The following is a 20,135-nucleotide window of genomic DNA, read 5'->3' as shown; positions in this document are numbered from 1 at the left end:
AATTACAGCGGGGAGGGTCGGGAGATATAGGGGAGATAAGAGATCAAACGAAGGACTTGTATGCCTGCATATAAGCAAAACCAATGGACGAAAAACTCTGGGGAGGGAGGATATGTATGAGGGGGGGGACAATGGTAAGATATGTACAAATATAGTAAATAAATAAATAAATAAATAAATAAATAAATAAATAAAATAGAGCCACTGTAAAAAAATAGATAAATTTTTTAAAAAAGAAACTCATGGTATGGTGATTTTACCATGTCACGCAGCCAACGCAAGACATGAACACGAGTCCTGACACTACACAAGGGAAAGCTACCACAGAGTTTGTAGAAGTCAGGCATAAATCAATCCTTGATTGAACGTGGCAGCTCTTCTTGTCATTTTCCAGCACCTCTATCTCTGACATTTCAAAGGTCACACAGTGAGATGGAAAATGTAAAGGAGTGTAAGTAAGAAGTCCTGAATTTAATTTAAGCAATCAACTAAAAAATTGTGTTTCTTAGAGTCTAATGTGGGTCCCTGTCTCAGTTTCTAAACCAGAGCTATTCTACTTTTACCTGCTTACATAAGGCGTTAGTTTTTGAAGAAAGTATTCTCTGATAAAACAAACAAAATATAGATTAAAAAAAAAAAAAACACTAGGCAAGCCCAGCTGGCATGGCTCAGCGGTTGAACTATGAACCAGGAGGTCACAGTTCAATTCCAGGTCAGGGCAATGCCTGGGTTGCAGGTTTGATCCCGTGTAGGGCACACAGGAGGCAGCCCATCAATAATTCTCTGTCATCACTGATGTTTCTCCTCTCTCTCCTTTCTGAAATCAATGAAAATATATTAAATAATAATACTAAGCACTAGGAAGGAAAAGAGCCTTTAAATCTGAAGATACTACAATTTTAAAGTTCAATGTCTTTTTCCATTTTGTCCAAAGCAAGTGTTCACATACATTTCTGATATACTTAAAATGTCTCGAATTCAGAAGCCAAACTCAAGTCGGGAATCAGTCCTAGGGATTCTTTTGCTGTGTACATGAATCTCTGTAATTTGTAAATGGATATGAAGACAGTCATAGCACATATGAAATCAATTCATTTTACTATTCAGTTAATAGTGCCAGAACTAAACAGAAAGAAGTTTACCAGTAATTGTCTTCCTTGAGTTTTCTAAGATCTTTTATGATCATATAAAAGTTTATAATAAAAAAAATACAGTTAACATTTACCTGTCAGTCATCAACAAAAGCAATAACTTTATAAAAAGTTCTTTAAATAAGCAAAATACTTAAAGATTATTTATCAGTATCAGATTAAGTATCTAGAATAATAATTGTGTATATAGCTAAGGTCCATAATAAAGATTTGAGCGAAAATAGTAATTATATACATATATGAATGAAGTCATTTTAGTTAGAAATAGATACTTGTGAGGACAACCTTTTATGTCGATAGTATATAATTTTTAAATTTATAAGCATGATACATTTAACAAGGTTTATAAACGTGCATAATACATGCGTGTTGTGTGCATCTGTGCGTATGTGTCAGTCTACTGGGTGGCTCTATACTTCAGAATACAGACTGTTTATGAAATATGTTCCTATCATAATATATTGATTGTGTTACCCTCCTACCACTCCAAACAATACGCACTGTGAGTACAGCATTCTCAGAGCTATGAAAAGGAAGCGTGCTCTTATTTCAATGTCAAAGTAGCCAATAATGTGCCATGATAAATAACAGGTGTCTGGGCCAAAAATCCTGAACACATACTGATGGCTTCATTATAAACCGAAGCGGTAGTAAACACTGTATCAATGATTAAGTATTCCTGACCAAAAAAAAACACAAAAAAAAAACACTACCAGGCTAAATAATTATACATTTATTTTTAAAATTCAATAAGTAACAGTTTTACATTTCTATGTTTAAGTAAAATGAAGGTTTTAGAACTGGGGAAATGTTTCAGTGGAAAAGAATCCATTTAACACTAGGTGATTTCAAGCTTTCCACTTCCTTTTATAATTAGAACAGCTCCCTAATTTATTGTCCAATAAACACTTTCGAAAGAGAGAAAAGTGTTACTAATAATAAAGAGTGGAAGATAGCAGGCATAAACTAGGACTAGCTCAGCAAACCCGAACTTATGGTGAACTTACCATTAAAAATTCTTTAGTCTACTAAGTTTTTTTTTTTACTCTAACATTTAATATGAAAGTCTGCACAAACGTAGGAAAGAAGATAAAGACTGTCTATAATATCTAGTCCGAATAAATCAAGTTCTATTATGCCCCTGTATGGCCAACCAGCACAGCAAATTCACTCACACACAACAAAGAAATAATTACATCAGGAAGAAAATAAATATTTCTTCATGGTACAAGAAAGATGACTATAAATCAGTAAATGAGAAAACTTGGGAGGTATTATGCACATTTTCCCAGAAATTTTATCACGAAAGATAGTCATCATCTTTTGAATAATGCCCAAAGCAATTGGTTACTCAACGCAGTGAACTGTATAAGAAATACACCTCTAGCATCCCAATATTTATGTTTCCTTCCAAAGACAAGATTGCAAAACTTAGATCTCACAATGAATTTAATACTTGAGGACTTTTCTGCTGGCAATAAAAGCAATTATCTTTGTATCCAAATTAATTTATTTTGGGGGAAATGAGTTTACAGTAAGAAAACTTGATAACAGGAGTTTAAATTAAAGTGGCATTTCATCAAACCCTACCAAGTGGATTGCCACAGGACACAGACACTGTGTGAATTTTTTTTTCTTGCTGGACCTCCTGTTGTTTCACTTTAACTGTAAAAGGACATAGGATATCCTGCCACCTCTTTTATGCCCTAAAATGGTACTCAACATCCACCGTGATCAGAGAATAAGTTGAAAACTTTCAGTTTGAAACATAAGGGTTGTACTCTATGATTTTCCAACAAAAAGTTTGCCTAAAATATTCTAATGATTTTCACTCACAAGTAAATTTCAATTATTGATTAGGTAGTAAAACGCTTTAACAGTCTGTATTCATCTCAAGTTTAGTGATTTACCATACATAAAATATTATTGGTGTCTTTAAAAACCTTTGCTCCTTTGCAAGTTGAATCTGGAAATGTTTTTGGAGCAATTATTTTGGGAGATTTCCATCTGAATCTTTTATTGCTCATGTGTCATAGAAGTAAACCGCTCATCATCTGACAACCTGATGGAATCTGGATAAGATGGGGGACCTAGAAAAAGTCTCAAGAAAACTACTTGAAAGGGTCCTCTTTTGACAATACGTTGTCTACAACAGATACATCATACTAGCTAATAGTTTCTCCTAGAAAGCAATTCAGAAGAAAATATAACCTAATTGTCCATACCCCTGATGTTATTTTTTAAAAATATATTTTTATTGATTTTTTACAGAGAGGAAGGGAGAGAGATAGAGAGCTAGAAACGTCGATGAGAGAGAAACACCGACCAGCTGCCTCCTGCACACCCCCCACCGGGGATGTGCCCGCAACCAATGTACATGCCCCTGACAGGAATCAAACCTGGGACCCTTCAGTCCGTAGACGGAGGCTGTACCACCGAGCCAAACCGGTTCCGGCCCCCTGATGTTATTTTCTATCAGTCTAAAGATGGAATGAATGTCAAAATACAAATACTGAATATTCCATCTCGACTAGCCCAACCAACGAGAACTATTCATGTAGCAATAACCAGGCTGTTCTTTCCAGAGGTGACACTTATGTAATGGATGCTTCGGATCTCAAAAGCATTATGTCCAGTCCGTGAAGTTGAAAGTATCATTAATTTGGAAAAAATTTTAAGCTGTAAGATAAACATCTTCTGATGACATACTAAGTCATTATTCTTCCTTTTTTTTTCAAGGATGATTTTGTTTTAAGTCTAAATCTTACTTTCTGATTCTATGCTAACTTGAAATGGTGATACTTAGGTATTTGGGTGGTTTTTTTTCTGTTGTTTTTTTTTTTCATCTAAGCAGAATAATAATTTTAAAAAGACCATTGTGTCTGACCTGAACACAAAGGAGCCAAAACATTAAAATATGTGGAGGGAGGCTTTATCAACTGTACGTTCTTATAAATTTATTTTTATTCTTCATACTTCTCAAATAATAGCTATTTTTAAATTGGTTCTGACTTACATTAGAAGTAAATCAAGTACTTGATTAATGATGAAGATCAATAGATCGACATGTGAAAGAAGAGTCATATGTTTTTAGAAGACCAAGAAGTGAAGAACTTAGGAAGTGGTTTTTTTCCCCCCAAAACAGAATAAATTATTTATTAATTGTTTCAGATAATTTAGGTTTAAAAAAAGTTAAGACTGGTCTTATAGAAACCCTTAGAAACTCCACAATTTAATATTTAATTACCACAGCATAAAATTCCAGATTGTTACTAATGAGAGAATTGCAATGATAAGCATGACAACTGGGCTGAAAGAAACTTGTGGCCAAAGCAACTGTGTAGGAATAAGGATGCACATAATTCCCCCCAAAAATAGATATTCTCTTATTTTAAACCTAGTAACATTTACTTTAAAATTAATTCCATACTATGCACAATTCCTAAAATATATACCCAGCCCTAATATTAATATTTTTAAACATATAAATTCTTGGCATTAAAAATAAGAGAGAAATAAAATATGGAAATATTTATAAAGGATGAGTACAATACATATCCTAAAACTCTAGTAGCTTTGGGTCAAGGAATTCTTAAGAAAGCCATACTTAAACCAATACAGGTTAATTTATCATAAATCATACACTTAAATATTATATTGCTAAGAAAACCCACTATCTTTCTATCTGAAACTATAGATAACCTAGCATAGCATTTCACATGCTGTTATATATTTTACATGAGTCTGAAAATAAAATATTAAAAAACAGAATTAGTGAACAGAACTGTACTGGGGAAAGATGTGAAATTTATTAAAAGGAGACATGCTGCTCCATATGCAATGGAAAGGTCATAGATTATATTTATCATCGGTAAATATTTTAAATGCCTGGACATTGAGAAAGCCTCCTTTACATTTGTAAAATCAAAACATATACTGCTAATAGGTATTTCTTCATCTCTAAAACAGGCTGCCTCCCATCGTTCAAAGACCCTAAAAGGAAAAGATCTGCAAAACCACTCAATATTCTGTGCACTATTAGTTTTCCCTCGATTTCCAGAAGGTTTCAACGCATTATCATTTCTTTCTCAGTCTTTCCCCACACGTATTTAGTTAAAATGGGCTTTCTCCCCCCACCCCCCCCCCCCACCCCTATACTAGGCATTTAACATTAGAAAAAATTCTCAGAAGACAAGCAACTTAAAGGAGGGGGAAACTGGATGACAAAACTGCATTTTAAAAGCATTCTTCAATAGGCTAGCTCTTTAGCCATAAGCTAGAGAAACCATCTCAAACATATGTTCAGAATTTAACAACCTTCACCACACACACACACACACACACACACACAGAGAGAGAGAGAGAGAGAGAGAGAGAGAGAGAGAGAGAGAGAGAGAGAGAGAGATCAGGTTGAAAAGCAATAGAATTTATAACAAAGCATCTTTCCAAACTAGCCAATCTAATACAAATCATTACTAGCAGTTCCATAACAGAGCCTGTTTGAAAGTGATTATTGATCCCTGCATAGAGAAATATCTCAGAGCCAGAAAACACCCTCCGCATGTTTTACAGAGAGCATGCATAACTGCTAATTCACATTTCCCAGCGAATCACGCATGATTCCACAGCCCCATCCCCATAGGTGCAATATAATAACTGCCATGATCGCAACGAGAAAGACGTCAGGCATTTTCAGTTAATCCTTTTATTTCTTAGAAAATGAAATCATGAAGCAGCCTGCATGCTTCAGAGGTCAACCTAGTTACATGTAAGATGCCTTCTGTGCTTTGAAGTAAGCTTGTTTTCTTTCCTAAAAATCAAGGAAGAACACTACATAACATTGCATATTTCAGATAAAAAGACAACACCCTTAGGATGCTGACATTTTAATACGGAACAGTTTTTACTGACATATAAGGTTAGTATTCTGAAAATACCAATACTAAAAAAGAAAATAGAGTTTAGCTTTACTCACCGTGTATTATTATTCAGCGTTTGTCCAAAAAGCTCATTTTGCAAAATATTTGGTGGGGATGAAAAAACCCCATGAAAATGAGATAAAACAGAATTGCAGACCTGGCGCAATGTCTCAAATTGCATTTTCGTTCTCTTTTCTCTCTCCCTCTCTCTCTCTCTCTCTCTCTCTCTCTCTCTCTCTCTCTCTCTCTCTCTCTCTCTCTCTCTCCTCTCTCTCTCTTCTCTTATTTTTCCTTACCACCTGTCTTTAAAAGTCATCTATTTGCACACGCTGTCAAATAAAAACATGCCAATCAAGTTCCATATTTCTCCTGAGCTCTGTGAAAGCTGTGCTTAGACGAGCAGAGGCTGGTCGCTAATTGTACAGTCATTATTATTCTTCTAATTCAGTCGGAGAAGGTTCCGTGCCCGAGTAGCTTTCGGCTTTCTCCTGACTGTCGCAAGAATGCTAAGCAGCAGTGAGCTTTCTGGGCATCCCCAGCCGAAGTGTGAAGCTGAGCCGCTTTCATGCACTCTACTCATATTTCTCTCAGCCTATTAAAATCACGCAACGAAGAGATGCTGTCGTCAGGACTTTCAGCACATCTGGCTGCCGGCAATACGGTCTAAGCAATAAAAATGGGGGCGAGGTGGCTCTCAAGCGCTACCACCAGGTAGAAGGAACAGAAATTATGCATCCTCCGACCCTTCCCTCCGTCCCTGAAAGAGAAATAACTCCGGCCACAGAGCATGTGGGTCTGTTCGGTGCTCAGGCTAGCTGCAGAGAGCAAGAGCGTTCTGAAAATAAGTGGCATCTCCTTTGCTATCATGAAGCAATAAAAAGATGATCGGCCTGAGAGCTTTAACTCCCTCTCTTCCCTCCCATACACACACCACGATCAGTACATGACACGACAATAAATATTCTGTAACATTTACAATGCCATACTTCTTCTCAAGAAACGTGTGGGCGTCGTCTTCATTTCTCATTTAATTTAAAAATGTCTCCATGTATGTATTTTTTTTTTCCTAAGAAAAGTCAATAGTGTCCCTTTTTTAAAGGCTATACGTAGTGACTACCTGATTATTCATGTAGTTTTATTGGGGAGGGGGGAAGAGAACCCTATCAATTGAAAATCACTTAAGCCGCACACATAAATGTCAATATTCCCACAGTCCAAAAAAGCACAGCTAACGCCAGGCAGACTGATGCCATTATTCGCTTATTTCGGTAACGACGGCCAGAGTTTCCTTCAGAAAAGGCTGTTTGCTGGAGGCTCCAATAGTCTAAGAAGACCCCAGATGACCCTCCCTTCTCAACGAGTAGTTCTGGTTTAGATAAAATCTTGGGTTATTTTATATCCAGATGGATCCATCTTTCTACTAAAAAGAAAATGTTCTAGAAGTGTGTAATCTAAATTTTAAAAATCAGCACACGTGTACAGATGAATGTTTCTTGATCTTGAGTTGCTCCTGAACCATTTCATTATTTCACGGGTGCATCCCTTTTAAACCCTTCTCTCTTACCTCAACGTTCAGCCCCAACTCCCTCTCTCCCTTCCGTACACACACACCGCTATCTGTAAATAGGCATGTAAGTACACTGAGGAGGTTTGTTTTTTTTAATTGGTGAATTCTTCTTTGACATGAGTAAACATGTCAGAAAAAAAAACAATACAAAAGAAGCATGGGATAATACACGTTTTTAAATGACACACAAATAAATATTCTATAACATAACATTTTAAACAACTAAATTTTTTGTAAACCAAGTTGTCCAATTATGGGTTTGTCCTCAATTAAAAGTGGTCCTATTTTGCTTATTTTTTAAGCAATAACTTTTATAGGTGCACACTAACCTTTGTGAAATATATATACTCACATAAAGTATTTTTTTTTTATTTACAAAGTACTTCTAAATCTATTTTTTAATATCCAGAAAACATGAGTGGGTGGTAACGCTGCTATAATTTTTTTAAATTTGTTTTCAATTTTTATTGAATGTATTGGTTAATGAAGTTATATAGGTTTTATGTGTACAATTCTATAACACATCATCCGCATATGGTACTGAGTGTTCACCACCCAGAGTCATCTCCTTCCATCGCCACTCATCTCCCTTTTACTTCCTCCCAACTCCTCCTCCCTCCCCCCCCCCCCGCACTTCCCTCAAGTAATCACCATACTGTTGTCTGTGTCTACAAGTCTTTTTTGTGGTTTCTTTTTGCTTAATCCCTTCATCTTTTTCACTCAGCCCCCAACCTCCCGCTCCTCTGACAGCTGTTGGTTTATTTGCTGTATCTATGAGTCTGTTTCTATTTTGTTTGTTTATGTTGTTCATTAGATTTCACATGTAAGTAAAATCATGTTGAAGCTGTAGGGAACTGGAGATACACAGTAAAATATTTGAATGAAGGCCTTCAATGGTGGACTCCATTTCCAATGCTCCTTCCCTATCTTTCTCTCTTCTATATACATTCACACATGGGCACACACACACACACACACACACACACACACACACACAAATACACACATCTACTTGTGAACAGATCAGTCTCTATAGATGAACTGAAAAACCACTTGCCAATGATCAATCAAGGATATTTCGGTTAGAGCAAACATCTCAAAATGTCTCACATTTCTGAAAAATCAATTTCTATAAATTGAAACACACATGTTTAAAATTCCTAATTTCAAAGCTCATACTACCTGTGATAAAACATATAAATATATGTGTGTGCCATCCCCCATCTCCCGTGTCCTCCCCTCCCCCCCAACCCCCCACTCCCCACCCCGTGGGCAGCTTCAATTTCTATAAATAATCAAAAGCCCTTTGGAAGCAAGTCTATTAAATCAGAGGTTGATTACACAGCAAAACATTCTTTGTTTTTAAAGAGAAAATTTCTTTTGTGTTTCAACATGGGATCTGAAGGCAAGGTCAGAAGTAGTTTCCAAAACGGTCTACGAAGGGAAACCTCCCTGGAACGAGCATTGAAGTAACTCCTTGGGAAGAGCAAACGGCGTAGCTACGGCCCTTCTCTGGGTCTCACCGCACAGCAGGCTCTCCTGGCCAGCCTCCTCTGCGGACCCTCAGCACGCCCCAGTGCCTTCTCCCGCTCTCACCCGCCCCTCTTCATCCCTAAGGGCTCCAATGCCCCCTTCTTTCTTTCTTTCTTTCTTTCTTTCTTTCTTTCTTTCTTTCTTTCTTTCTTTCTCTTTCTTTCTTTCTTTCTTTCTTTCTTTCTAATATATTTTATTGATTTTTTTTACAGAGAGGAAGGGAGAGAGAGAGCTAGAAACGTCGATGAGAGAGAAACATCGACCAGCTGCCTCCTGCACACCCCCCACTGGGGATGTGCCAACCAATGTACATGCTCTTGACCAGAATCGAACCTGGGAACTTTCAGTCCGCAGACCGATGCTCTACCACTGAGCCAAACCGGTTTTGGCTCTTTCTTTCTTTTTAATGCTTAATTAAAAGGTTTCATTTTTTTTTAATTTCTTTATTGATTAACGTATCATATATTTGTCCTCATCCCCCCATTCCCACCCCAAACCTCTCCCCTCTCGTATGCCCCCACCCTGCTGCTGGCCATGAGAACTGGTTAGGCTTATATGCATGCATACAAGTCCTTTGGTTGATCTCTCCCCATTTCCCCACCCAAATGTCACTTTCTTGAGAAAACATAAATTTTATAGTTTTAAAGACGCCTAGCTTTATTTTGAATTTTTAAGAGTAACAAATCTTTTCTATTATAATTCTCCATACATGTAAACATAGCTGATCAATTAATGAAATCATGTGGTTATATAATATGTATAAGCTACGTATAACAAAAACCATAAAATGCTGAAGAAATTTTTCATCTTATTAAAATATAGATCTGTAGCGTTACCTACATAATTGAAATAACTGCACTACTCTTCCATTGCATTGTTCTTGTTCCACTCTCTGTAGCATCTGACTCATTAAAATCTTGGTTTTAGCCCTAGCCAGTTTGGCTAGAGAGTCAGCCTTTGGACTGAAAGGTCCCAGGTTCGATTCCGGTCAAGGGCACATGACCGGCCGGGTTGCAGGCTCGATTCCTAGTATGGGGGGTTCAGGAGGCTGCCAATCAATGATTCTCTTTCCCTCTCTCTCTCTCTCTCTCTCTCTCTCTCTCTCTCTCTCTCTCTCTCTCTCCCCTTTTCCCTTTCTCTCCCTTCTCCCTCTCCCTCTCCCTCTCTCTCTCCCTTCCTCTCTGAAATAAATCAAAATATATATATTTTTTTAAATCCTGGATTTAGAAGAATTATGGCCCAGGTGAATGATTACATATTTTGCAAATGAAAGTCTGGCATTATAATATTTTCCTGAGCCAAAACCACAGACCCATTCATCTCAGGGATAACAAATAAGCAAAGAAATAAAAGGCAGGTGACTACATTTCCAAAATGGATGAGGTAAGGGCATCAATAAAGATACCTGTATCCATTAGCAATGGTGTATAGCCGCTTCAACTCAGTGTGGGCCGCACAGTACATCCAGGCACAGAAGGAAGACTAGCCCAGACCCAAAGAAGCCCACTATAAAGCTAAAGACTTCAAATAAAAATCAGAAAAGATTAGTACAAAACACCTACAGCAGCTTTCATAACACTTTTTCCCCCCACAATTTTTATTTAAAATGTTTAATGTTGACATTATGGCAGGTGTCCCCCTCTTTCTCCCACTGGATGCAAGAGTTAGGTTATTGAGTGCCAAGCCTAGATTTAAGCTCAAGAACAAAAATGTCCAGAGTGACTATCTGACAGACAGAGATTCCGTGGTTTAGAGGACAGAGAACCGAGATCTCTGAAGACACAATTTAAGTCTCTCCAGTCTCGCGACTGCGAGTTCTGAGCATGTGCTCCCTTGATTACTATCAAGAGAGTCACTGAAAGCAACACTACAATCTCAGGGAGCTATATGAATATGAATAAGATCCAACTCCATCTCTAATGGCTACATTCACCAAGAACCACAGCATAAGCGATGCTTATGGCCTTGGGACGCTGAGAACTCACACCTACGCTTGCAAAATGTCTTCACAAGGCACCTCCACTACCTAATAACTTCCAAGTGTCCCTTGTTTCTTCAGTAAAGGAATACAGACTGCACATTGTTATCTTAAGAAAATTGGAAATAGTCATCATTGGCGCCATTGTGAACGTGTTTAGCAAAATATGGGAACAATAAAATACTATGTAATAATACTGGCCACCAAGAATTCCCATCTGCAATTTCTTTCAAGCAATTTCCTTCTAGTCATTACAAATGAAAAAGTGGGAAAATAAAGACACTAAAAACATAGCAAAATATTATCTCACTATATGTGGAGGCAGGAAGATCTATTGGAAAGCTAATGCAGTAGTCAAAGAAAGATGTTGGTTGGCTTGGTGATCACAATAAGATGGAGATAAAGGAGCACTAAAAAAGTAGATGTTGAATCAACAAGACATAATGATTGATTTGCCGCAGGGGTGGGAGGTGGTGGATGGAGGTCAAGAGAGAAGTCAAAAATGGTTCTCAGATTTCTCTCTTAAGTAACCAAGCATATAGTCTTAAAACCTGCTGAGACAGAGAATGCTAAAGGAGGAGCACATTGAGGGAGAAGGAAGGGGAAGATGATGAGTAGTAGAATTTAAGTAGCATGCAAGACAGCTAAAAAGACAGATGAGTATGCAATTGAGTGTGTCACTCTGGAGTTCAGAAGAGAGTTCTCAGCTGAAGATACAAATTCAAGAAGCATCAGCATATTAGTAATAATTTTAACCAAGAGAGGAGATGAAATCACACACAAAAATAAAGTTCAAAATGGGGAAAGGAGGAGGCTGGGAGGGGGGGGGTGTGTGGAAGGGTGCAGGGGGATGCATTATAAAACAAGGCACCAGGAAACTATTTCTACATAAAGCCATCGGGTAAAGAAGACATGGAGTGGAGGAGAGAAAAGAGGAGCAGCCACCACAGAAGTAGGAGGGAAATCAGGAGAGTATGGTCTCCTAGAAGCCAACAAAAGACAGTGTTTAAGAAAAATGACCAATTCCGCATTACATATTCTGTCATCTGGAATTTGAATAATCACTGCTTGTGACCCTGTGCTTCAAAACAATTCTGAAAGTTCTCAGGCTCTTTTGGCCTGAAACCCCTCCTTCTGTAGGAACCATGAATAAGGGCTGGGAGCAGATACCTTCTAACCTTCCTTCATCAACCTTCCACCCTTTCTAGTCTTGGTTCAGCCAAAGCAGGAGACCTTATGCAAATGAAGTCATGCAAATTTACATGTATTCTGATTCACTCCTGTCAACTTAGAATATGCAGTTAGATATGCCTGCCCCTTAAAAATGGACACAGAGCACTGGCCGGGGTGGTTCCATGGTTAGAACATCATGATTTATCTAGAAGATATTTCTTTCTTTAATGCCCGACCACACATATGCAATCTAACGGAAGTAATTTCTATTAACTCCACCTTCTAGAGGAAGCATAAATCCACCAACATTTCCATCTTGTTACTACAATTCTAGCTCAAACCACCAACAACTCTCTCCTAGATTACTTCAATAGATGCCTCAAACTTCTCTCAGCATCAATTCTTACCCCCACAAACCATTCTCTGCACAACAGAATCCTTCCTATGTAATAAAAGGGTAATATGCAAGTTGACTCTAACAAGCAGAATGACCAGTCGCTATGATGCTCACTGACCTCCAGGGGGGCAGAGGCTCAACGCAGGAGCTGTCCCCTGGTAGTCAGTGCACTCCCACAGGGGGAGTGCTGCCAGCCAGAAGCCCAGAAGCCGGGGGTGGGGGAGGGAGACATAATGATTGATTTGCCCTCCCCCACCCCCACCCCCCGGATCCATGTTAAACAATGGTATCCTAGCACATTTAGAGTAGAACAGAAGCTCCTCCATTTTGCAGAAAGGAAGTAAGATGTATACTTTGGTCCAGGTGGTTGGTGATGGAGTTAGAATGAGCATGCACATCTCCCTCCTCTCAGGCCAGTGCTCCTTACTTAATACTACCACGTCTTTGACATTCAGCAGCTCCTTATGGATGCTCTCATTTAAAATGCAAACTAACTTTACCGTTTGTAAGTGTCCCAGAATGTAAAAGAGAAAGTATGCTGCGAAGATACAAATGAGAAGGTCGATGTAGACTTTGGAAATAAACACGATTTCCAAATCCCATATATGTTGAGAGAGTAAACACTGGATCAAAATGTATTATAGTTAAGAGAAATACTAAAATGAGAAGGGTCAAACTTTTATAATCCTTCCTACTCATATGACTCTGATTCTTATTAAGCAGAGTCAACCAGAAAAACAACAACAACAACAACAACAACAACAACAAAAAACAGGTTTCTTATTACTTTCCAGACAAGGACTTTAATCATGCCTCAAAACTTTTAATCATGTCAAATGATTTAGATAAATGAATTTCAGATATATCTCACAGAAGTTATTTTACATCGCAACCATTTTGAGTCCATATATTCCTTAGCCTTACCATCTTAGTTGTATGAAAAAATACAAACTTTTTCTGAGATAACTAAAATTTGTCAATCTTGCTCTGTCAACACAAATCAGATCTCATGTGCAGAAAAAGGAGACTCCGAGGAGCACTAAAGAGACTGGGTAAATAGAAGTTTCTGGAAGAATTTGAAAATACTGTTGAGGAAAACTAAGTTGAAAACTGGTATCTAAGAAACAGACAAACAAAAAAATTGCTCGGGTGGAATTATAAAAAAAAAATAAAATAAAAAGAACTGGAGAAAAAAAGTGACAGGGGACTGCATCAGTAGAAAGGGGGAGAGTTATCCTTAAGTTTAATTTTCCAGCTCAAGCACTGTGTAATTAGGTAAGCACAGTGAGAATTGTTCCACCAATAACCTTCAAACCAACCTTGACAGATCTTTGCAGACAAAATCCTCCAAATCACATCTTACAACTTCCAACTGTGACCAACACACCATGTGGGTATATGTCACAGAATAAAAATACTTCGTTATGGGCAGCAACGATGTTTATTCTCTATGCCATTCATTTTTGCTGCTTTTTTTTTTTTTTTTTAATTAGAGAAGCCTTGGATTACTAAAGAAATCCGCATGACTCTATATTAATGCTCCTAACAAAAATCGTTATATATTGAGCTATCTTGAGATGTCTGAAACTAAGTCATTCTTCAGGATTTCTAGTGATAAAAGAGATCACAGAAAATTAAAAACAAGAGCCAAGACCGTTTGGCTCAATGGATAGAGCGTCGGCTTCGGGACTGAAGGGTCCCGGGTTCGATTCCGGTCAAGGGCATGTACCTTGGTTGCAGGCATATCCCCAGTAGGGGGTGTGCAAGAGGCAGCTGATCGATGACTCTCTCTCATCGATGTTTCTAACTCTCTATCTCTCTCCCTTCCTCTCTGTACAAAATCAATAAAATATATATTTTTAAAAAAAAGAAAATTAACAAGAGAAAGACCCACTACTACCATTCCCAAGTGATCATACATATAGACACATAAAAATGAGTATATATCACTAAAAATAAAATGAGATAATTCCTATAAATGTCTTACAAATTAAAAAAAATACATTTAAAAAACTCTTGAGTTTTAAATCAAATCTCTCAATGGCTATAGCACCTTCGTAGGCAAATTCTGCCGTCAAAAGATGCCAGGATCATTTCAAGAGAAACCTTGTCCCAATCCACTACCTGTTTAACATTTTGCCACCTATTTCTCCTAGAAACCAAAGTTAGTAAAAATCATTTGCTTACCATCCATAACGAGCAGAGGAAATAAACCACATGGTCAAACTCAAGGGCATACCCAGAAATCCATTGAAAAATACGCAAGGAAGCTGAGAGGTCCATATAGATCAGTCTGTCTTATATAATCCTGCCCATGTACAACTAAATACTCTGTTAGTGATGGAATGAGAGACTACTAAAAGTTTCTAATCCGGCAATTCTTAAAAAAAATACAGTCTAGTGACCTCAGAGAGGTCATGTTATGTTATTCATAATAACACTAAAATGCTACTTGCCTTTTGAACTCTCGTGCTCTCATGGGTATACAGCAGTTTTCCAGAAGTTACATCATGCATGCTATCCCAAGAAACGGAGCACAGGAGCTACAAGAATCCAGCTGTCTTCCACTAGATCATGCATTCAAGGGATTTGCAAAAGGAAGTAAAATAATGCCCATTTTCTCACTAAGTTTTCCTTTCCTTTTTGAAATATGTTCTATTAGTTTCCTCTTCCTGCAAAACAAGTCACCACAATCTTGATGGCTTAAAAAAAAAACCACAAATATCACTTTTTATCTTACAGCTTCTGCAGTCCAAGCATAAAGGATAGAATCGAGGTGTTGGCCGGGCGACATTTTTTTTCCAAGCTCAAGGGATGGGTGGCAGAATTCAGTTCCTTCTGGCCCTAAGACTTAGGTCCTGTTTACCTGCTGGCTGTCAGCCAGGAATGTTCTCGGCTCCTAGAAACTCCCCCGCCGTTTCCTGCAATCTGATTGGCTCACAGACCTTCCCAACATGGTAGCTCACTTCTTCAAAGCCAGGAGAAGCCTCTCCTGCTTCTAAGACACAGACTCACACGGTGTAATACAATCACAGAAGTGACTGTCCCATCGTCTGCTAGCTAGAAGCCAGTCATAGGTTCCAGACATACTTGAGATAAGACTAAACCTCATTGTAGGTCAATATAGAATTCTACCCACTCGATATGATTAGTTAAAATGCACTGGAGCCCTAATTGGTTTGGCTCAGTGGATAGAGCGTTGGCCGGACTGAAAGATACCAGGTTCGATTCCAGTCAAGGGCATGTACCTTGCTTGCAGACACATCCCCAGTGGGAGGTGTACAGGAGGCAGCTGATCCATGTTTCTCTCTCATCAATTTTTCTCTCTGTCCCTCTCCCTTCCTCTCCGTAAAAAAAAAAATCAATAAAATATATTTTAAAAATAAAAAAATAAAATGCACTGGGTTTATTGTTTTGAAATTAATGAACATATGTTTTCATTCTTTTCTTGTTTTTATTTCTAATGCTGTAAATATCCACAAACATTATCCATACAAACAAAATCTCTATGTGGGCCTCAGTCATTTTTAAGATTGAAAACTGGTCCCAAGACTAAAAAGTTTGAGGGCCACTGCTCTAATCTCAGCTGCCTTCTGTGTTTGCTTCCTCTTATGTTTGACACGTGATAAGAGGTAAGGAATTTACTTCCTGCAAGTAGGGGGTCTCATTTTTCAAACAAATACACAGTAGCCATGGCTCCTTGTACAGAGTAAAATTTAAAACTGAAGAAATTATTCAAGTTATTCAGTTTTCCATAACATGTAGCTTGAAATTTCAAACTGTAATCATTTATATTTGTAAATGTTTAACTATTCCCCACCCAACCACATACTTTCACAACTTCAGGAACTGCAGGAGCTGTATTCTAAGGAGATAAAAATAGGAGGGTGCTATGCAAAGCTAGGTCAGGGAGTGCTTATCTATAGTAGCAGCAGAAAGGTAGAGACTGTAAGCGGATGCTACAGTGAAATGCGCATAAAGGACTTCTAAGGCTCCACGTTAGGAACCATTAATTCGTGTTATTATGGATTGGTAAATGCAGATGCCTAAATCCTTGAACAATTAAAGTTATCAAATAAGAAAATGTAACTTTATCTGCATTTGAAGCTTTGATCCCGACTCCCTGTTTTTTTAAATTCTAGTGAGATATGCTAAACCTTCCAAGAGCCTTAAAAAGACTATTCTTGCTTGTTAAGCTACAGTACTCAACAAGACAAACCTAGTGTCTGGTGTCTCTGAGCTTCCAAAGGGCATTTCCCAACGGCTTCGCCCCAGGCCTGTCCTACCCCATCCGCTATAAGAGATGAAAATATGCAGTGATCAGAATGCAAGTAGGCATTTACCTCAAATCAGTTTCATTTGTCACCACTTGATTCACTTTACTAAAAAAAATCTAAAACACAGTTTTTACACTCACCAACCCTCACCCTTGTCCACTTCAGCATGACAGTCCAGTGTTGGAGCCTTGCCCATGACATCCTTGACCAGTATCTGAACTAGTTCGCCTGGTATGTATTGGTAGAGCCAAACGGTAAGGGGAGAGGTGGGTGAGAGGCCCTCAAGGTCAGTCTATAACATTAATATTGCCATAAACGTCAGGCTAGAAGCAATATCCTCCCGGAGTCCACTGTACAGACTCACATATACACGTCTGCTCCCAACAGATCTGTGAGATCAGTGGGAAAGGATTGTATGAACACATATGCTAATATGAGCTAATAACCTGTTATAATTAATTAAATTTTATGCTTTTAATGTATGAATGACTTGAGGTATCCGAGAGGCACCTTAGTGTTGGAATAAATTAGGGAGTCTCAAAAACACTAATTTCAATGTTAACCAATGATTTTTATCAGCAAAAGCTTAGAAAAGAATGCAGCTGGCTAGCAAAGCCACCACCACTGGCAAACACATTACCCCATCTTACTGTTTGTAGCTTCACTTTCCTTCTAATGTGACTACTAGATTATAACTATTAATACCAAAGCACAACTATATATATAGTTTTATAAGGGAACATATGACACTCAAGAGAAGCTTGTTAAAAAGAAAAAAAAATTATAGACGCTTTCAAGAAATAGAAGTAGAGTCTCCGTCAGTCAAATATCACTATTAGGAGAATGGTTATTGGGTTATAATATTTGAAGTATGACTGAAAAGCAACTAATGCAGGTCTTCAAATAACTTTCTTTCATTCAGTTCCTTTCACTCAACATTGTTTCACTATAGCATTGAGGAGATGCTGTAGGAACCTAACTCTTTTTTTATATCAACTAGTCTAGGGTAAAACTGGTTTCATTATGTTTTGTTTCCCTTAAAGTTGCAGAACCTACTGACAACATTAAAAGAGGGCTTACTGTACTTCAAGTGATCAATATATTAAAGTCATACTCTAAAAGAATTAACTCCCTTTGATTTTGAATAAGAAAGACAAACCAAGAGGACAGCAGACGAAAAGGTGAAACTTCTATAAGGCAAAGGAAAATAACTAAGATCAAATGTCTCTACATGAAAAGTAAAAAGTCACAAAACCCAGACAGAGACATAGAGGAATGGTCACTGAAATTATTTCAAAGATACAAGCAGATGATATAAAGGTGAGTTGAAATTGAAAGAAAATATAGTTCTAAGACCAAGTATGGATTGTGCAAAAGGTGAAACTGGAAAGATGTATTCTATCAAACTATCTCATTCTATCTCTAGTCTGTTAAACAGAAGATGGAGCCCAGCTGGTGTGGCTCCGTGGCTGAGCAATGACCTATGAACCAGGAGATCAGGGTCTAATTCCTAGTCAGGGCACAGGCCTAGGTTGCAGGCTCAATCCCCAGTAGGGGGTGTAAAGGAGGCAGCCAATCAATGATTCTCTCTCATCAATGATGTTTCCATTTCTCTTTCCCTCTCCCTTCCTCTCTGAAATAACTAAAAATATATATTTTTTAAAAAAATCTCCCCCAAACTACCCTACTTGGTTCCATATATTTCTAAGTTATATTTTGCTATGTTAGTTTTCACCAATTTCAAATAGTTATGTTTGTGTGATTATATCATTAATCCTGACTTATCAGGTTATAAATTCTTATGACACAGAACATCTTCTATTGTCTTTGTACATCTCTATATAAACTACTATTATAAAGTATACACCCAATAAGTATCGTAGGCTAAGTAACCGGAAGTAATATTTTCTGCTATATAGTTCCATAGAGAACTTTCCGTACTCCTAAGAATTACTACGCAGTAGTTTCCGTAGATATCACATAGAAATCCTCCAAGAGACTCAGATGTGTGCTCGTAATAATCACGCTGGGGTTGGTGAACACACAACACAATAGGCAGGTGTACTACAGCGTTGTACACATGAAACTTGTATAATTTTATTAGCCCATGTCACCCCCATAAATTCAATTTTTAAAATGTTAAATAAATTTTTAACAATAAAATAATTATGCTGGCACAACCGGTATAAGCCAGGATTTGGCCCTGACAAACTGCAATATAGGTCAGTCTACCCAATAGGTTGTAGAAAATAGAAAACAGCAAGGTATTAAATCAAATTCTTTGAAGTCAGACTAAGGTATGATGGGTCAAAGCAAACAGGCATAAAAGAATTTCTCTTTAAAAAATGTTAAAGCACTTAAAGTGCCTATCATCACTGCGGATGTCTAAAAAAAACAGCAGAATTATAAAAATAAGTCTAATATGTAACAACCAATAATTTAGTTCTCTTAATCTAGGAGGCAGAGAAAAATATAGTACTGGAGTCTATAAATAAACTCAATTGTAAACACAGCACAGTTGTAATAGGTAAAAGATAAGGGAAAGACCTGGTTATCTAATTGTCAGTTCGGTGATTCAATTTATTTCCACTCATATGCAGTGAGCGCTCCTGGACACGGACTACAGTGCGGGGATTGCCGAGAGGAAGGGTGTGGGGGAAGGTGGCAGCGGGAATAGGGAAGATAAATGTGATGGGAAGAGACTGGATGTGGGATGCGAATACACAAACAATGTACAGGTAATGTGTTGTGGATTTGTGCACCTAAAACTTGTAAGATTTTGTGAACCAGTGTCACCCCAATAAATTCAATAAAAAGGAAAAAAAAATGTTCAATGAATTCCCATTATTTCTAGAACCTGAACGAGGCATGTACGGAAACAAAGATGTAAAGGACAGTATGTCCTCCAGCTGTTCAAACTTTAGTGAGAGGGGGAGAAACATTGACAACAAGTATACTAAAAAAGGGCAGAGCGTGGAAAATGCTGAAATATATCAATATAAATAAAGGAATTATATTCAAAAAGGAATCCTTTATAAGCAAAAAATATAATGATTGCTGGAAAATAAGAAGGCTTCATGTAAGTAAAATTTAGGACCAGCCAGCATGGCTTAGAAATTGAGCATCAACCTATGAACCTA

The 20,135-nt window shown here is 37.7% G+C and overlaps 1 protein-coding gene across 50 annotated transcripts in view; it reads right to left on the bottom strand.

Moving 5' to 3' along the window:
• Window positions 1-20,135, bottom strand: part of RIMS2 (regulating synaptic membrane exocytosis 2) — a gene marked incomplete at its 5' end in the record, with an annotated part of 298,413 nt that overhangs the window by 202,129 nt on the left and 76,149 nt on the right. For 8 of the 50 annotated variants that reach the window (XM_084864527.1, XM_084864529.1, XM_084864516.1 and 5 more), the window contains one exon: window positions 6,127-6,251. The exons of the other annotated variants lie outside the window; for them this stretch is intronic. In XM_084864527.1, the coding sequence (XP_084720653.1) occupies window positions 6,127-6,251 (125 nt within the window). Of the gene's footprint in view, window positions 1-6,126; window positions 6,252-20,135 lie in introns of those variants that run through there. 50 annotated transcript variants of the gene reach the window in all.

This window comes from Pipistrellus hanaki (assembly GCF_964339955.1).
Source record: "Pipistrellus hanaki genome assembly, chromosome: 17".
In the NCBI taxonomy this organism is placed as follows: domain Eukaryota; kingdom Metazoa; phylum Chordata; class Mammalia; order Chiroptera; family Vespertilionidae; genus Pipistrellus; species Pipistrellus hanaki.
The sequence above is the reverse complement of the archived record's forward strand: the minus strand, read 5'-3'. Positions and strand labels throughout refer to the sequence as shown.